This window comes from Rhopilema esculentum, chromosome 12 (assembly GCF_057945365.1).
Source record: "Rhopilema esculentum isolate cy_ngs chromosome 12, ASM5794536v1, whole genome shotgun sequence".
NCBI lineage: Eukaryota > Metazoa > Cnidaria > Scyphozoa > Rhizostomeae > Rhizostomatidae > Rhopilema > Rhopilema esculentum.
This window is the reverse complement of record NC_142826.1, coordinates 1,980,274-1,999,585: the sequence shown is the minus strand read 5'-3', so window position 1 is coordinate 1,999,585 and position 19,312 is coordinate 1,980,274. Positions and strand designations below refer to the sequence as shown.

The following is a 19,312-nucleotide window of genomic DNA, read 5'->3' as shown; positions in this document are numbered from 1 at the left end:
TTGTAGTAAAATCATTACATGTCATTACTTGTCACTAAGATAATGGCTTCATATCAAATTTATCCATAAACATCATTGATCTAAAAATGCAAGCAGATATCACACTTGAAAAAGCCCATCTTTTATATCTCTAGCCAGTCTTACTTCGTAATCTTTGGACAATAGGAAATTGCATTTAAAAAATTAACCAAAAAGTACGTGGACATAAAGATGTGCAAACTAACCACTTAATGTCAGTCGCTTCTCCTGTGTACTCAATGCTCAAAGCTACATCTTCTCCCTCCTTATTCTTGTGTTCAAGATCAACATCTCCCTTCAATACAGGAGCCACCAGAGGCTCAGTTACATTGAGAGCAGCTTCCGATGAGGCCTCGCCTGCACTATTTACTGCAACACATTTGACATTTCCGGAATCTTCTACAGTACAGTTCTTGATGACAAGAGAAATCGCGTCTTTTTCTTCCTTGCAACTGAACCTTGAGTTCTCTGAAACTAATTCATCGTTGATAAACCATTTCACATCAGGTTTGGGCTCTCCCACGACACTGACAATAAACTCTGCATCTTCACCAAGATTAACCTCCGTCTTTTCAAGTTGTCTTACTATCTTTGGCTCTTCATGTATAACTACTCGACATTCTGCATTAACTGTTCCGACCTTATTCACGGCTTTTATGCTGTAACCCCCGGCATCCTCGATGTTGACATTCTTGACTATTAGCTGGTGCATATTACCTTTAGCTTTCACTTCAAATCGATCGGTCTTTTTAATGAGACCACCATCCTTGGACCATTCCACATCTGGCTTAGGCTCGCCCTTTACTTGCACTTCGAAGGACAGATCTTCATTCACTTTCAGTGTAAGAGACTCAGGCAACGATTTCTCAAGCTTCGGTGCTTCTTCTGCGGGACCTGTCAAAGGGAAGAAAAAACCGGCCTAAAATTAAGAAAGCATCCCAGCAGTCGTGAGTATCAGATAAGCATCACAAAAAGGCAAAAAGGGTTCTAAAGAAAGCCTAAAGGACTGCAGGGCGGCAAGATGTGACAAAATAAATAAGAAATCTCAACACATATTTAACAATAGCAATGCTACCTTATCTATGCACACGCATCTATTCATTTGACCATGTTATTACGTGTTTCCTTATTACAAATCTAGCTCCTTGATAACAAAATTGACGAGGAAACCTTTTGGCTCATGCGCTGATTGCAAGAAGCGCTTCGTTCAGAACATAAAAACACGCTAAGCGACTCAATTTTGACTAACACAGTTACCCTTGGATTTTGGATTAAAGGCATTTACAAAATCAGTTCCAACTTCAAAGGGCTTGTGTCCATTTGTGGAAGCATTTGTAGTAACACGGGATCTGCAACGGGTTATGAAATCTGTACTAATGTTTGGGTTTAGAAAGTAACTTTTTCCAAAAACCACTCTTGAAAAAGCTCATGTATAAAAGATTATCGATCTTTCTCAAATGAAGCTCTCGATAGCTTTCTATTCAAGACATATCCCTACCTTCCCTTAGGGAAATATGAGAAACAAAGCATCCATTTCAAACTGAAACATATCTTCTTCGTGCTTTAGCTTCATTCCTGACGTTCACAGTCTACCGTTAATTAAGAAACAATAGAAATAAAATAGAAATTCGCAAAGAACCTTTCTTTTTCAGCACAAACGTGACAGCCTCCTTTCCAGCCGAACTTGTCGCAACCAACTTATATTCTCCACAATCCTTTTCAGTCGGTTTGCCGATTGTCAACGTCTGCTTGTCGCCTATAGCCTTGACTTCACACTTTCTTCCACTCCAGGCAACGGGTTTTCCATTCTTAGTCCATTCAACTCTCGCCTTTGGTTTCCCACTGACATCAGCTTCAAATACAACACTATTTCCCTCATCCAGCTCCTTGACCAAACCCCCAATGACTTCGATTCTTGGTGGGCCTATTTTTTGCTGGATCAACAAATCAGCCCAGCAAGACTTCTCCCCGGCTTTGTTTTTCGCAATGCATTTTATCCGCCCCTTATCACTAGCTCGACAATTCTCGATTGTTAACTTATGGACATTGTCTCCCTCTTCAGTTACATTATACCTTGGTAAATTTTTCAGTGGTTTCTCATCCTTTAACCATTCTACTGTCGGAGGTGGTACTCCTTTAACTTTGATGACAAATTCAGCCAATTTCCCTTCTGCTACGTGTACGGCCTGTAACTTTGATACAAACTCAGGACTTTCTTTTATCTCTTCAACCTCCACCATGCATTCAGACATAACCTTGCCAACATCATTTTTTATTTCACAGCTATATCGTCCAGCATCCTTTTGGCTTACGCATTTCACAAAAAGGCTGCAATGACCTTCGTTGTGTTTCAAATTAAATCTTTCACCTTCTTCAACTTCAGCTCCGTCCTTACACCATTTGACACGGCAATCCATTTTACTGGAATATTTAACTTGAAGTTCGAGATCTTGTTTCTCCAAAATCGTTATATCGGACAGTTCATCTCTAAGCTGAGGTTTTTCTTGTTTTTCTACGAAAATTCAACACTGGTTAAAATTCACAATTTTAAAGGCCACAATCAAGTCTGGCTCCGAAAAATGAAACAAGTGAAATGTTTAAAAATAATATAGAAAAACTTTTAAACAACTCATATCCTATGATTTGTAAAAGCTTAAATCAGATCGCTTCAGTGAATTAGGAACAGGCACACAATCCTTCGGCTAACAACTCAATAGACTTCACCCAGGGTTGTAGTGCTAGGAGGGCTCAGGGGGGAGGGGGGGCTGAGCCTCCTATGTTATCTTGATAGCACTACACCACTGACTTTATCTCAAACTGTGATACTCCAAACATTTCGTAAAAAGTCATTCTCTCCATCGTATATAAAAAGATGTTTCTTTCAAAGAGTGATCAAACAACGACTTACGAATGAACAACTAAACCAATTAAAGTTTAAGTACTTTACTATCATAAACGTAAATTGCAAGCAAATTTTACTTTTGTTACAGAGCTCTTACCTTCGACTGCCAGACTGAAATCAATTGCTGTTTTTCCACCACTGTTTTCAACAACCAGTTGGTAACTACCTCCGTCAACCTCTTCAAGTTTTTCAAAAATAAGAATTATTTTATCCTCTTCTTCTGCAATTTTGACTCGATCATCAAATACAACTTTACTACCATTCCTCAACAACACAGTATCCGTGTGCACACCCGTAATCTTGAACTCTGTAGCGAATCGCTCCCCTGTTTTGACTTGAATCTCTGAATCAAAATCTTTCTGCTTTACAATTGCCGGGGGCTGAACTTTCTCAAGAACAGTAAGCTGAGCGTTACTTGATACTTTGCCGGCAGAATTTTCCGCAACAGCCTGGAAAACCCCTGCATCTGATGACCCACATTTGAGTACAGTCAAAGATGACATCAGTCCCTCAGAAACAATCTTGTATTTATCAGACTCGACAAGCTTCTCTTTCTTCTTAAACCATGTGACCTCTGGACATGGACTGCCACTAACCTCGATTTCAAAACGAGCCTCGCTGCCTTCCTCAACTTCTACATGTTTCAATTTCTGCACAAACTCGGGCTCTACAGCCTCTTCATTGATCAAAAACTTCGCTGAACAGGACACTTCGCCGTGGGCATTCTTGGCTACGCACTGGTAAATACCTTCATCTTCCTCAACAGTCTCTTTGAAAACTAACGAGTGCATTTGCCCGTCTTGAGTAAACGCTATTCCATCGTCTTCAAATACTTCTTCGTCATCTACGGTCCAGTAGACGGTCGGCTCAGGGTCTCCCTCGACTTCGACAGACAACACAGCTGGGCTACCGCAGAGCGCTTCTTGGTCAGCAAGGGCCTTGATGAATCGTGGCGCAAATCCTTCTGGGGCTTCTTTGTTGTCAGTTTCAGTTACTTCTGCTTCTAAAATAGAACAGCAACGTGAAGCATTCAATTTTAACGACAGAAAAACGTTCCTTGGCAACAATAGTTTAAAAAGAGCTTAAAAAGATATCTAAAACACAAGCTAAATTTCCAAAATTCACAATACAAACAAGAGTATAATCGAAGAAATTAAATCTATAAATTAATATTTTTGCTCCATTGATGGCTTTAAGAAATTGAAGCTAATCATCACCGGAGGGGGGGGGGCTGATTTATGTTTCATCTTGATCTAATACTTGAAAAATACTTTGAGTTCTTCATGGATTACGTCTTAAAGAGGACGAAAGTACGCTTGCTTGATAAAAACAAAAGGCCTGCCATGACACCTAAAGAATAACATCAAGCTATAAAGAAAACAAAGCGTTACCTTCAACAAGCAACTCAAATTCACATTCGATCTTCCCAGCATCATTATGTGCAATACATTTATAAAAGCCTTCATCATCAATAATTGCATTCGAAATCTTTAGCTCGTGTTTACTTTCAGATGAGGAAATAGAAATCCTTTCATTCGATTCCAATAGCTCTTCACCTCTCCACCAATCTACATTCACTGGGCCATTTGTCTTCACATCAGTGACAAAATTGATCGATTCGCCGATGAAGATTTCTGCATCCTCTGGTTTTGTACGGAATTCGGGCACTTCGATATCAAGCTCGACTTCTTTTCTGTTAAGACAACGTTATACATAAATATGACATTTCTAACAATAATTTTCAGGGAATAATATAGTCAATAATAAAAAAAATCTTGGTTTTGCTCAAAAAAACTCGTAAATACATCTCGAAAACAATGAGATAATCAAAGATGATGAAATATTGAGATGAGGCAATACTATCAAATCCGAGAAACTCAAAATAAATTGGTTTCAAGCTACAATGAATTCCAAAAAGGTACAAAAATGTTTTCTCTTGGTTCTGCGACAAATCTTGGCATTTAACGCATTGAGACACCACTTTGCAGGTACTAAATGAATCTTTGAAATGAAGGTAAACAGTTTTGAGCAAAACGCATCAAAAGCAATCAATACGAAATTGACAGAAAACTGTTGCACGCACTTCTCAGAGGCACTTGTCTGTTCATTGACTTCTTCAGCTACTTCTTCTAGTTCTTCAAGTTCTGAAAAAGAGAATCACTTTCTGAGTTCTTGACGAAATTTTCGACGAGATGTAAAATAAGTCTGAGCTTGATCAGAGTCACGGACGGTAGGTAGGAATTAGTTTAACTTGAAATTGGACAAAAAACTAAGTTATAATATGATCTTTCTTAACAGCTAAATGAACAAGAAATATTCTTAAATTTAAAAAAATAATCAAATAATCCCGAAGGTGCGCACCATCGACAAGAAGTTCCGCCAACGTTTCAGCTGTTCCCAGATCATTCTTCGCAATACACGTATACTCAGCCTCGTCATCAAGTTCAGTCTCGCTAATCTCCAACACAGTCCTTCCATCTTTTTCATAAAGGCTTACTCGATCATCTGGTTTTACTACTTTCCCGTCCTTCAGCCATGAAATTTCAGGTTTAGGATGTCCTGTAACTTTGCCTTCTAATTTCACACTTTCACCTTCTACAACCTGAGCATCTTGGATCTTTTCAATGAAACTTGGCGAGATTTTCTCAGGTACATTTTTCTTTGGTACTACAGGGGGGCTTTTTGCTGCGTCTTTGCTAATCAAATCCTTCTTTGGTACAGTATAAGAGTCTTTGATTGCATCTTTTGTAACAAGATCTTTCTTTGAAGACGGCAATTCACCCTGAGGTGGTTCAGCTAAGGCCTCCGAAACCTCACTAACTGACACTGTTTCCTCTTGCACTTTTGAGGCAGTTCTCTTTGAAACGGGGCTTTCTCTAGATGCCTCCCTTTCTCTAGATGCCTCCCTTTCTTTGGTTGGTTCTAAAACAAATATAAACCTTAGTCCTATAATCATGAAAAATTATCAATGTGTGTAGAAATGTAGTCCTATTCTACATTACTCTTGAATTATTAAGACTACTATTCAGTGACTTTTTTCCTATTTCCTATTTAAGTCATTAATTTTTTTCCTATTTTATCAAATTAACTATTATTGTGCAAGCCTGTACAGCTACGCATACAAAATGCAAAATAACAAGTCTGTAGAGTTACTATTACGTCAGAGTCAGATGCTATTACGGGGAGAACAATGCAGCATCTAACTCATAGAGCTCTGGTTGTGCGTAGATACAGCTTTTAGCAAAATATCAGATCAATTATTCTATTCTTGGGAAATAAGGATCAAATATCAGTGCCTTTTGATATTCACTCAGTTTCAAGTTACTTGACCCTAATTGCTATGTTTGAAAAAATAAACTGGAAAATGCCAGAAAACTGATTTATGCCACCTGAATGTCTAAACATGGAAATAGGAAACACTCAAGTTAGCCGGGCCTTTCAAATATCAGATCGATTTGGAAAAAATACAGTATTTAACTGTTCATTATTGCCGGCCTGCGTTTTTACAGTTCTTTACTTAACAGTTAAAACAACTCTACTGTTAAACTTGATTTTATATACAAGATACCGGACAAAAGAGTGTTATATTTGATTTTATAGAAAGTGTACTATTTACCCGTAGAGTTGGAAAGCTTTGCTTTAGTTTCAACTTCCTTTTCATCAGTTTTTTCATTGGTAATGACGTCACCAGCATCCTCAACAGGCCTTGAAACAAACATAAAAATTTCCATTTATTCATATCATAACCAAATCATCTTGATTCGCAGAGCAAAAACTTGAAAGAAGCTATGACAAATAGGAGCAATGTACAGCAAAACTGAAATAGTAAATCTAAATGGAATCAAAAACAATTCTATATCCCGGCTCATCCTGCACAGTTTTCATATTATTTACTTTTCTGAAAGATAACAAACAACAAAGTCTCTTTCTATAGTCTTTTCACTATGGCGTTAGAATAAGGCATCATCTTCTTGGCCAAGGACAATTGCTGCAAACATTTCGTATCAAAACTCGAAACTAAAGCAAAATGAAAGTAATTTCCTATTTAACGTTTTGTAAATAAGCTCAGTCAATAAAATTTATCGAATCTCTCTCTCAGGTCTCTTGAAGCACCAGAGCACCGTGAAAATTGGGTTGAAACGCACAATGTCCCGTGTTGAAACGCACAATGTCCCGTGTTTCTGGTCTGTTGACAAAAACCTGACACTACCTCTTTAATCCATTATGTGAACAAGAAATATAGCTGCTTGTCTCAACTGTTTATTAAGAAAGATAATGATTCTGAAATGATTCTTCAAAGTACTTTAAGAATCAATTCCAGATTGAATATAATGAATTAATGTTAGTACCTTGATTCCTCTAGGACCTTTTCTTTCTTCTTGTCCGGTTTAGTCAATCCTTCAATAGCAAGCGAGGCTGTGTGTTCAATTTCGCCAAATTCATTTTTCGCAACCACTTTATAGTCACCTATGTCCTCTGCGCAGGCGTTGACAATTGCGATTGTCGCTATTCCGTTTCGCAGTTTCAATTCGCGTCTTTCATCAGGTTGGAATTTTTCGCCGTCGAAATACCACTCCATCATTGGCTCAGGGTCCCCAGTCACAGTACACGTGAATCGGGCGTTCGATCCTTCGAGAACCGAACGTGAACGCGGTTTAATTATGAAATCCGGTGCAGCCCCTCTGGATCTCCTGGAGGTCGTTCGACTGCTGGCTTTGTTATCCATAGCGTCTTTTTCCTTTATCGGTTCTTCCTTTTCTTTCACCAATTCTTCTTTTTCTTTCCTGGAACAAAATAAAATGAATTTTTTTAACAACTGTAGCAGAGTTCGTATAATGGAGCCGAATTCATCTGTTGAATCTGCTACCTTTTTGATACAGCCAAAAAGGTTCAAATAGCCGAAAATACTTTGAGTATCCTTCAAGATAATCATATTGAGAAAAATTGAAGAAAATTAAGCTTAATTAATTAAAGATGCAGAGTGGATAAGTCTAAATATGAGAAATTTGGTTTGATGGAGACGTTAAGTACAAACAAATATAATCCTTGTTATAAAACATCCTTTTCAATTAATCAAATTAATACCTAGGAAAATTTTAAAATCTTTGAATTGATTTCGACAGATTTGCTGGGAACCGCAAAAACAGGAACAAAACCATATGGTATTAAATTATCTACCTTTTCAAATCCAAACTATTTGATTTCTTCCACTTTCACTGTACATGTTAAATGTCTATGTAATTAAGCATTACAATGAAATAAACGCCCATATAGATAGGTACAGGAAATTATTACATAAACCCTCTCATCAAACGCTTCCCTAAATAAAATGCGCCCTTGGCCTACATGAAAATGATGCTGCAGTTTTCAGATTTATTAACTACAGATCTTGAATAGCCTGGATTGAATCTTAAATGGAATCTTTTTCAACCTTAATATTATTCAAACCTTTTGATTCGTGGAATGAAATTATTTTTTCAATACTTGGTAAAGAGCTAGTTACGAGGTATAAATTCAGTGAATAAAGAGTAATGCATAATGCCAAGCAGCCAGCATCAACCTATTTTGGTATCGCGATTGCCAGTAATTGGAGCATCGATACCAAGACAGGTTAGAAAGACACTTGGAAAGGATGGGGGTACCAAATGGAACATTTCAAGTATAAAATTTATCCTCTCCTAGGGAAATGAGAACAAAAACTCAATGAGAAAGTGTCTAACCAATCTGGTAAACAATATCCAATATCCATTTCAGTCCCTGTCAGAGTTTTAACAAATATTTTCATGTGATCTACAAATTTTCAAGACAAAGTGGGTAAGAAACAGCTCCAAGTGGGATTCACCAAAGAACACTCTGGTTAAAACATACGTTATTTGTATTAGAAAAGCAAAACGCACTTGAATAATGAGTTAAATAAAAAAAGAAAATCACAGTGTAGGAACAATTCTGACACTCTAATTATTCGCTATTATTTAAAATAATAAGGCAAGTACCTCTTTAGGGTTGGGGGTGCAATAACAATTTGCGCCGTGCTCTTGTCTTTGCCGAATGAATTTGTAGCTTCCAAACTAAACTTGCCGCTATCTTTTTCGGTGACATCTTTAATAGAAAGTACCCATTCGTCAGTTCCAACATGTACCATTTTGGTTCGTCTATCTTCAGCGAGGGCTTTGCCATCTTTCATCCAATGTACTTCTGGCAGGGGTGTGCCTTGCACTTTCGCGACAAGGCGCAAATTATCTCCTTCAATCAAGCTCGAGTCCTCAAGTCTTTTCGAAATTTCTGGCTTATTACCTTCAGCGACCTTTTTCGGTTGTTCTGTGAAAAGCAACAAGGAAGATATACAAAACATAGAGAACAAACTCAACGAACGATTTCAGAAAAGCTGAAACATCTCAACCTGGAAATTCATGGGAAATTATTTAAGAACGTGTTCAAGGTTAATGGTGCTTGAAGTGCCTGCATTGGTTTTCGAAAAAAAAAACAATTTTAGAACATAGTATTTAAAAACAACTGTGATTTGAGGAAAAACACTAACCGAGAATCGCGAATATTTCAGGAATTGAATTTGAAATAAAGTATGATATTTGAGCAATATCATATAAATTTCTGTAAAAAGGTATTGAAAAGGAAAATACTCTCTATGCACAAGAGAAATTCAACCTACAACCTGGCATTCAAGCAAGCTCTTTATACAATACATTTGAAAAACGAAAGATAAACTGACCTTTCACGACAACAAAGAAAGTCTTCTCGCATCTGCCAGCTTTATTCGTGGCTACACATTGGTATTCCCCGCCATCTTCCATCTTTGCATGATGTATCACCAATGAGTTGAGTTCTCCTGTTGTGATTTTGATGTTATCAGTCGATTTCAAAACCCGACTTCGCTTTGACCATTTCACCTCTGGTTGGGGATCTCCAATCGCAAGCACCTCGAGTCTCAACTCCTCGTCTTCAGCTACTTCGTTTGTTTCATCAATAAAAGTCGAGAAACGCGGGGGCGTTGTCGTTCGCTTGACGTTCATGCTAGACGTGCAACTTGCAGACGATATCCTATTGCGTGCCTCGCAGCAGTACACGCCACTGTCAGAAACGCTTGCTTTGGCAATTTTCAGCTTCCAAACGCCATTTTCTTCTTCAGTTGAAGTCCCTAAATGAATATCTGCGCCGTGTTTTGTAAATTTGACACGCGGCTTTGGATGTCCAGCAACTTCAACAACAAACTCAGCATCCTCGCCTTCGTTCACTTCTGCATCAACGAGTTTCTTCATGAATTTTGGTGGCGAATCTGCCTCGTTCACGACCAGCTCTGCTGACGTAACTGCGCGTCCAGTTTCGTTCATGGCAATGAATTCGTACTTTCCACTATCGCTAACCGCTGCTTCTTTTACTTCAAGCACGTATTCGTTTTTAACTTGCGATGTGTGAATGTTCTTCGTTGTCTTAACCTCGACATTGTCTTTCAGCCAAGTAACTTCCAGTCCAGAACCTTCAGCAGTCACTCTGAAAACAGCAGTCTTACCTTCGTTGGTCGTTATCTTTACAAGCTCTTTCTTGATGACAGGCAGATTAGCCCCCTTTTTCACTGCAACAGTGGCAGAACAAGATTTCTCCCCAGATTTATTAGTCGCTAGAATCTTATAAACACCAGAATCCTCACTACGTGCCTTGCTTATTTTGAGACTATGCTTATTTTCAATCGAAGTGATTTGTACCTTTGACGATTTCAGCACTTGTTTTGAGTCTTTATACCAAACAACACTTGCTGCTCCCGATGTTTCGGCCTTCAGTTCTAAAACTTCTCCATCTGCGATTGCAACATCCACAAGAGGCTTTGTAAACTTCAGCTCTGCTACTGCACTTACTGCTGATCTAGATGAGCCTCGTACTGATATCTTGCAAGTGCAAACTGCTGTCCCACCAGAATTTGTAGCCTCGCATTTCAATTCGCCGTTGTCCTCCCTCGTAAGCCCAGTCATTTTGAATATCTGTCGTCCATCTGGCCTCTTAACAATATGAAGACGCCCACCAGCCTCTACTTCCTCGTTGTTTAAATACCATTTCACCACTGGTTCTGGTTTCCCATTAATCTTGGCGGAAACTTCCATATCCTTTCCTTCAAAGATAGTAACATCGCGCAGCTTCAGGAGGAAGGAAGGCTTCACAGGGGCTGGCAATACTTTGATACTACAAGAAGATGATATTGTCCCCTCGTCGTTTGATACAATGGCTGAATATTTCCCAGCTTCAAACTTGGCTGGCTTTTCAATTCGCAATGAACATACATTGTCTTTCTTTTCGAATCTCGTCGACAAAGTATTGCGTACCGGCCTTCCATCTTTCTCCCACTTACAGTTGATTGGCATTGCTCCATCTACAATAACTTCAAGCAAAGCTTCTTTTCCTTCGTATATATCCATATCAACCAAAGACTTGACAAAACTCAACTTACCGGAACCAGAAACTGCATTTACATCCTTCTGTCCACTCGCTATCAACTTCAGCTGAACAGTCTGGCTCGCTTCCCCAACAGAATTACTTGCTTTGCACGTGTATTGCCCAGCATCACTAGCTCCTACGCAGTCAATAACCAATTTATGCTTGGCACCTTCCTTTTCCAAAGAAACTTTTCCAGACTTCGTTAACAATTTGTCGTCTTTAAACCATTCAACTTTGGCATCTGGTTTCCCTTTGACAATCGTTTCGAAAGTAATAGAACTGTTTTCCTTTGTAGTTTGATCAGTAAGCCTCTTCTCAAATCGAGGCCTCTCATTGTTTCCCTTCACATCGAGCCTGGCGGCACATTCCACTTTCCCAGCCTCGTTTGCAGCTACAGCAGTGAATGTTCCAGCTAATGAGGCATTAAAGTTTTTGATTTTCAGTCTATGATCTCCTCTGAACCCTTTTTCGATATCAAATGTCCTGTTCTTAGAAAGCAGTTTACCGTTGTGCAACCACTGGACTTCCGGTTCAGGGTAACCCTTTACTAACACAGACAAAGTACGTGATGTGTTTTCAGCATAGGCCGCATCCTCGAATGTCTGCATAAACACTGGGGCAGAGCTCGCTTTGCTTGATGTGTTAGATGATGTGGATGACCTCCGCGAAGAGGTCTGGGAATACTCGCTTTGTTTAGAATCTCTGCGTTCAAATGCACGTGGTTCAAATTTCGACTGAATATCTTGCTCTACTTTGGCTTCGACCTTTGCTGCCAATTTCGGCTCTGTGACTTCCTCGCTTTTCGGTTTCGATTCAAATTTGGCCTTCTGTTGTGCAAAGGCATTGTTGGCACCCGTCACAGATGTACGGGACTTTTGTAGCTCGACTTTCTGATTTCTTTCAGCAGGGGGAGACATGGGTGGTGATTTTAATTTCGCCACTGCCTTTGTCAAATCAGCCTCTGGTTTATTTTCAAACGCGGATCTTGCATTCATAAATCCGGTTTTCGATTTTAAACTTTTTGAGACAATAACAATGCAGCTACTCTTGACTTCAGCGATATTATTCTTGGCAGAACAGCAATACATACCTTTGTCATTCTTATTGGCATTCTCAACTGTCAATGTGTATTTATTACCTGTTTTTCCATATGAAATTCGCCCGCCTTCCTTAATGTTCAAACTATCTCTTGTCCATTTAACAGTCGGTTCAGGATAACCATCTATTTCAGCTGTAAGTACAAATTTTGACGTCTCCTCCACAGTCACATCTTTTAGTCTCTGCTTGAATGATGGGCGGGCATTTGATTGTTGGCTCTTGATATCCGCCTTTGTCGTGTCACTTCCTAAAGCGTTCTTCACAGTGCAAGCATAAAGACCAGAATCCCCTTCTTCAAACTTTGAGATTGTCATCGTGATGACGTCATCGACAACATTCTGGGTAATTCGCCCCCCTGCTTTAATGACCTCGCCATTTTTGCTCCATGTAACACTTTGTTTTGGTTTGCCGAGACAAGTTACGGTTAATTTCAAATCCTTCCCAATCTCTGCTTTCAGATCGCTCAAACTCTTTGTGAATTTCGGCTTAACTTCATCACTTTTCACTTCGATGTTCACTTCACAAGATGCTTCCCCGCCATCATTGCTTGCAACGAATTTGTAAATTCCAGCATTTTCTATTTGGCAATCCGCTAAAACAAACTTCGATGGAAACCCTTGGGCAACCAAATCTGAAACATCCTTTGCATTGTTGTTTTCGTTTACAAAAAGGCATTTGATTGTCGGTGATGGATTTCCACTTGCAGAAAACTCCAAACTAGCAGTTTCACCCTCGACTAGCTTCAAATCTTTAGGTGGCTTCTTAACGAACTTAGGTGCTGTGACCGGTTTTGAGATGTCCAGAACCGCCTTGCTAAAAACAGATCCGAGAGAGTTCGTCGCAACGCATTTGTACTCCCCAGCGTCGCTGGCTGTCACATTCCTCAGCACTAAGCTTCTTACTTCGTTCGAATCTTTCCGGGTCAAAACACGCGCAGATTTTCGGACCTGCTGCGGGCCATTAAACCAAGTTATCTCAGGCAACGGTGAGCCTTTCACTGTAACCTGAAGTGTCACATTTTCACCCTCGAAACACTTTACATCTTCCAGTGCTTCAATAAATTCCGGTTTGAATTCTAGAACCGGTTGCGAAACCGGACCAGCTTTCTGGATGCTAGATCGTCTCTCCATGTTTGATCTATCCTGGCTTAACCTCCTTTTCATGCTAGAAACCGTGAGCCTGGCTTCAGACGAGGCATGGCTTTCGTCGTTTCCGATCTCACATCGATAAATCCCTTCGTCAGCGGTACTGCAATTTTTCACAGCGAGTAAGCAACGGTATTCTTCGTCAATTATTTCGTATTTATCTGAATCTGCGATATATTGATCGTCTCTATACCAATCAACATCGAGAACGCTCCCCGCAAACTCAACAGATAACGTCGCATTTTCGCCAGCCTGAACACGAAGATCAGATAACGGTTTCAAGAACATTGGTTTGCTATCGGTTGAAGGACAATTGACAGTAAACGCATGTTCGGTTTGCCCTTCGCTGTTTTCTGTCACAATGCGATATACGCCACTGTTTTCACGTGAAAAGGAGCTAAAAGTAACCCTGCCTTCTCCCGTTACACCATCCATCATCAGCTTAACATTTTCATCAACATCTTCACTTCCTTTCATAACATTTACCTCTGCGCGTGGATTTCCCACAACTACGAAGTGGACTGTAGCATTTTCTCCGACATTCACAGTTGCATTTTCCGGTGGAACAGCAAATTCTGGCACAAACAGCGGCTCTTTTATCTTCAAGAACGACATTGAAGATGCACGTCCAGCTTCGTTCTCGGCAATACATTCATATGTCCCTTGATCATTCGGACAAACGTCATTTATGACAAGCGTATGTTTATTTCCGGATCTTTCTACAAGGCACCGCTTGCCAAACTGAACCGCATTGCTATCATGATACCACGTAACCTTTGGGCACGGTTCCCCTCTTACTTCCATTTCTAACCTGGCAGTCTCAGAGTCAAACAAGTCGATGTCTTTCAACTGAGCAACGAAAATTGGTTTCTCAGTAGTTTCATCGATAATGACCTTTGCCCTCGATGAACATTCGCCAATTTTGTTCCTTGCAACGATTTTATAGCTTCCGCATTGGGCTCCATTGCAAGATGTAATTTCTAAACGATGATTATTCTCGTCACTTGAAAATTTAAACTTGTCACTTGCTAGAATAAGCTTCTCATTCCTAAACCACTGAACCGTTGGCTTTGGATTGCCCTTAGTTTCAACGTGGAGCACAACATTGTCACCTTCCTTTAAGCGAGTATCCTTTAGGCCTGCAACAAATTCTGGCTTTGAAGATGCCTCTTCTACTGATAAAACTGCCGTACAAAAGGCAGTACCAGCTTTGTTTGACGTAACACATTTATATGTCCCAGCATGCTCTTGCCTGCAATTTCTTATGTTCAATGTCGTTTTCATGCCATCAGTCTTGATTTCAAAATTCTTAGAATTGCTTAAAAGTTCCTCGTTTCTATACCACTCTACATCTGGAGTCGGCTTTCCATTGAACGTTGCTCGAATAGATGCGGTTCCTTTCTCGTAAACTTTGAGGTTTTTTGGACTGTAAATAAATTGAGGTTCCTTCATTTCCTCCAACACATCTAGTTTACAAACAGTCTCTACTTCTCCACCTTCATTGCTGGCGACGCACTTGATCACACAACTCTCATTCATCTTAGCTCTGGTTAATGACAAGCTCGAGAAGCTATTATCAGTTTTTGTCCGAAATCGTCCGAATGGTTTCAAGGCTTCTCCATTCCTATACCATGTTATAACTGGCTTTGGCTTTCCAGAGAATTCCACTTTTAAGGTGACATCCTTCCCTTCAGAACACTGTACATCGTTGAGACCTAGCAAAAACTGTGGAGACAGAACTGATTCTGTAATCACGACCTTTGCAAAGCAAGTTGACTGGCCAATTTTATTACGAATCGTGCATTTGTATTGTCCATGATCTTTCATTTCACATTTGCAAATTTTCAAAGAACAATCCCCACTTGAATTATCGACTGAAACAGAATACTTCTCACTATTGTACAAGATCTTGTTGTTATGGTAAAATTCGACTTTTGGCTCAGGGAATCCTTTAAATTTTGCCTTCAATATCAAGTCAAAGCCAGCTACAGTTTTAGCGTCTTCGAGCTTCTTTTCAAAAACGGGTTTTTTCTCAGCTTGTTGTACAGTTATCATTGCTGACGAGGTCATTTTGCCAAACTGATTTTCTGCCACAACAACGTACACAGCCTCATCCGTGAGAGTAGCCTCGTTTATGATCAAAGAATGACTGCTACCATCTTGCTTGAAAACGCATCGGTCACTCTCGATAATATCCTTCTGATCCCTAAACCATTTCACATCAGAAGCGGGCTTCCCATTCAAAGTAATACGAAGTTGCAACGGCTCTCCTTCAACAATTGTAGCGTCTTTCAGCCCAGTCACAATTGCTGGCTCTTTCTGAAATGTCACGTCTTCAATCAATGGTGGCTCTTCTGATACATCAGCAGCCTCCACAACCTAAGAAAACGTCAACTTGTTACATATTTGTCTGATCTAGAATTGAGTAAAGTTAGGGACCGGCACAAATGCCTACCTGAACAGAACAATAGGCAACTATTCAACTTATTTTCATTAGAATACCAGTTTATCTGCTCCCAGGCAGCCTTTCCACTAGCCCTGGTTAAAACAAAAACGGGTTAAAAGTTATCCGTTTCTGCGTCGCGTTCCCTCTAACCCACTTGAAAAACGGATAAGTTTGAAACGGGTCTCAAGAGTGGGTCAGTTTTAACCTGGGTATCTTTTGACCCACCTGCGAGTTAATGGAAACGGCGAAACCTGGATAATAACTAATCCACTTGCAACAACAGCAACGTTTAAGAATTTAAATGGCGCCAAAAAACAAAATCCTTAATATCGATGTTGCTTCCATTGGCCTACAACGATGGAAATTGAAGGATTATTGATGCAAATACGGATTTCTCTTGTAACTCTGTGTACGTTTTTGAATATTTCACCATGAATACATTTTGACCCGGTTTTGTGGTAACTATCAAAAACGGATTAAAAATAGGTCGAAGAAAAATACCGTTTCCATTGACTCACTTTAAAAACGCATAACTCGGTTTTGTTTTAACCCGGGTTAATGGAGAGGCTGCCCAAGAAATGAACAGATGAGCTTTGCTTTTATTTGGTATTTTGTGACTGCGTTCATTAATTGACAAAATATCACAAAAATTCGAAAACACACACCACCATTTAGCGATTATAAAAAAATCAAACTGTTAAATTAGATTCCTTTCACAATAAGTAATCTTCATTTCACGGTAAAAGCAATAATCATATTAAATCGCATTTATCAGACATGATTTTCATCTTGTTAATTCAATCAGCAATTGTATCATCAAAAGATTTCCCCATGCTTGACCTAGACCGTACCCCCTGATGTATGACCCTTTTTGTTAGAAAAATCAAAAACCTGATAAATATATCATTTAGTTGCAAGCATATTTAATTCTTTTAAGAAGAGCTGCACTTCAGCAGAAGCTGTTTTTTGAAGGACCTCTAAAATAAGTGAATTAGAAATTTTTCATACAAGCTTTTCATTCTACAGTCAGAGCTCATTAATTAATGTATAATGATAAATACTTAGCAGTCACTATCCTACTTTCCCAAAGTTAATAATAGAAGACCATGATTGAGCGCTTCATAATTATGAACTCTTAAAGATCCCTGCTATTAACTATCTTGGCGTTTTTGGCGAACTAAAAAAGGTTCTGATTGTCACAAAATGCTTAGAGGTTGCAGATATCATCTAGACGATGAGATCTCGATTAAGAACGGTTTAAGCAATTTCAAAAGAGCTCTTCTTAGACAGAAGTTTAATTCATGGTAAAAATCACTTGTGATACCTGTTTGTATATTTTCCGCTTCATTACTTCTTTCACTCACTTCCTCCTGAATAATTTTGATAGACTAGGCAAATATCATACAAGTCAGAAGAGAAAACACACCTTTCAATTGTCTACGTTGTTTCATATCAAACCATCATAATTTCCAGGAAGAGAGGGAGATGGCTGAAATTTCCTTTTAAAAAATGACGTCATTGTTTTTGTTTTCTTTTGGCTGGGATTGAACTGTGTTCTGTGATGCACCACCCCCACCCCCCCCCCCCCAAGCAAACCTTTAATTCAAGTTTCCCATTTTCCCATGGCTGAATTTTCCCTTGAAAAATAACGCCAATGCTTTCTTTTCGCTGGGATTGAACTGTGTACTGTAAAAGCCCTAGTGCACCTTTTCCATTATCTCCACCAGTTATGGATTTCTACTCTAGCGGCTGGGGCTTTTTTCAAAGAAAAGACGCAAACCCTTTTAAATTTCAAGATCAAATTTGCAGTTTTTAATCCCTTGTGAAGCATATTTGGAACTGCGCCGCAGCATTCGCTTGTTTTTTTGGAAGAGACCACAAATTGTGAGCCGGTGACAACTTAGTCTCTACTTATTTCGTCATTTCATTCTAGAACTCAAATTCCTATACAGACAAGGTCACAACTCTAATTAAACTGAATGCGTGGGTAATTCTGTGGTGGGACGCAATTGTTCCAAGCAACAACTCCGATAGTAAGACACCATTCAAAAAGAGAAATCTCACATTGTCGCAAACTGCTGATCCAAATCCCAGAGACTGGAACCAAGCGTATAATGATCCGATTTCAAGGAGATGATTGCTGACTCGTTAATATGCAGGCAGGAATTCCAGCGATTAAACATTTACATTTTCCCTAAAGATGACATTCCTTTAGCTGGGTTTTGCAAGATTGACTAGATCTTTTGCTAATTCGTATTTCAACTGGTATTATTGATTCGGGGCTTAAAAAGAATCTTGTAAAAAACACTAACCTGAATTTCCTCTACTACTGGCTTCAAATCAGGGCCTTGTGAGCTTATTTTTGAGTCAGAGTCTGACGACGCAAAGAAATCGCTATCCTTATGCTTGCTCTTACTTTTCGCGAACTTCTTCGGTGTTTTGGCATCGGATTCTAAATCTGGGTCATCTCCCGAAGTTGTAGAATATGCCTTTTGATTTTCTTTCGATTGCTTGCTATTTCGTCGACTTCCAGCGCCCTGTTCCTTTTTAAACGAACCTGATCGAGGTCTCTTTTTGGCACACTTTTCGTTATCCGAATCAGATGAAGAGGACTGCGCGGCGTCAACCTCTAGAATGGGCGGCGGAATCCCAGCCTCTGTCTTTTCGATCAATGCTGTTAAAAACAGAACATTAATCAGTCATTAGATTCGTTGAAAATAACTTAAAGATAAGAACACAACAGAGAGTTCCACAATCACAGCTGGGAACCGATATCAAACTTTCTGTAATAGTTAGCTCCAATTCCTGCAGCCTGACCTTTACCGAGAATTGTGGTTGTAGAAAATCCCAGCCAAGCTCCAGGCGGTGGAAAATTTAAGACATTTTCAATATTGACAGACAAATAAGATTAGTTTTCGATGACTAAGGACATGCTTGTATCGGGTAATAGGAATGCGGTCTTGTGGAACATTATCCATTTTGGTGTCATTTGAAGGAAAATTGTGACAAGAAAATAATAGAGAAGAATTCTAGAAATCAGACAGAATGGCTATGTTTTGACATCAGCCTAAATTATACTTTCCAAACAACAACCAACATGTTGAGAGTTGTCGCTGAAAATGTCCGATGTCTTCTATTGGTTGCAAAAATTTAGGACAAGGTTTAGGAATGAACTAAACTAGCTCCAACGGAAGTATAGCGTTGTATTTCCAGGAAATTGACTGCATACGTAACAAATTACAAGAAATTCACAAAGACAAC

The 19,312-nt window shown here is 39.4% G+C and overlaps 1 protein-coding gene across 8 annotated transcripts in view; it reads right to left on the bottom strand.

Annotated features, from left to right (window-relative positions):
- The window catches only part of LOC135681250 (titin-like), a 133,134-nt gene that overhangs the window by 42,949 nt on the left and 70,873 nt on the right, over window positions 1-19,312 (bottom strand). For all 8 annotated transcript variants that reach the window (XM_089111880.1, XM_065195617.2, XM_089111874.1 and 5 more), the window contains 11 exons: window positions 18,364-18,725; window positions 9,648-15,984; window positions 8,914-9,238; window positions 7,270-7,704; window positions 6,537-6,625; window positions 5,282-5,842; window positions 5,004-5,064; window positions 4,312-4,613; window positions 3,018-3,923; window positions 1,658-2,530; window positions 225-912 (listed from right to left, as the gene is read on the bottom strand). In XM_089111880.1, the coding sequence (XP_088968006.1) occupies window positions 225-912; window positions 1,658-2,530; window positions 3,018-3,923; window positions 4,312-4,613; window positions 5,004-5,064; window positions 5,282-5,842; window positions 6,537-6,625; window positions 7,270-7,704; window positions 8,914-9,238; window positions 9,648-15,984; window positions 18,364-18,725 (10,939 nt within the window). The remainder of the gene's footprint in view (window positions 1-224; window positions 913-1,657; window positions 2,531-3,017; window positions 3,924-4,311; window positions 4,614-5,003; window positions 5,065-5,281; window positions 5,843-6,536; window positions 6,626-7,269; window positions 7,705-8,913; window positions 9,239-9,647; window positions 15,985-18,363; window positions 18,726-19,312) is intronic.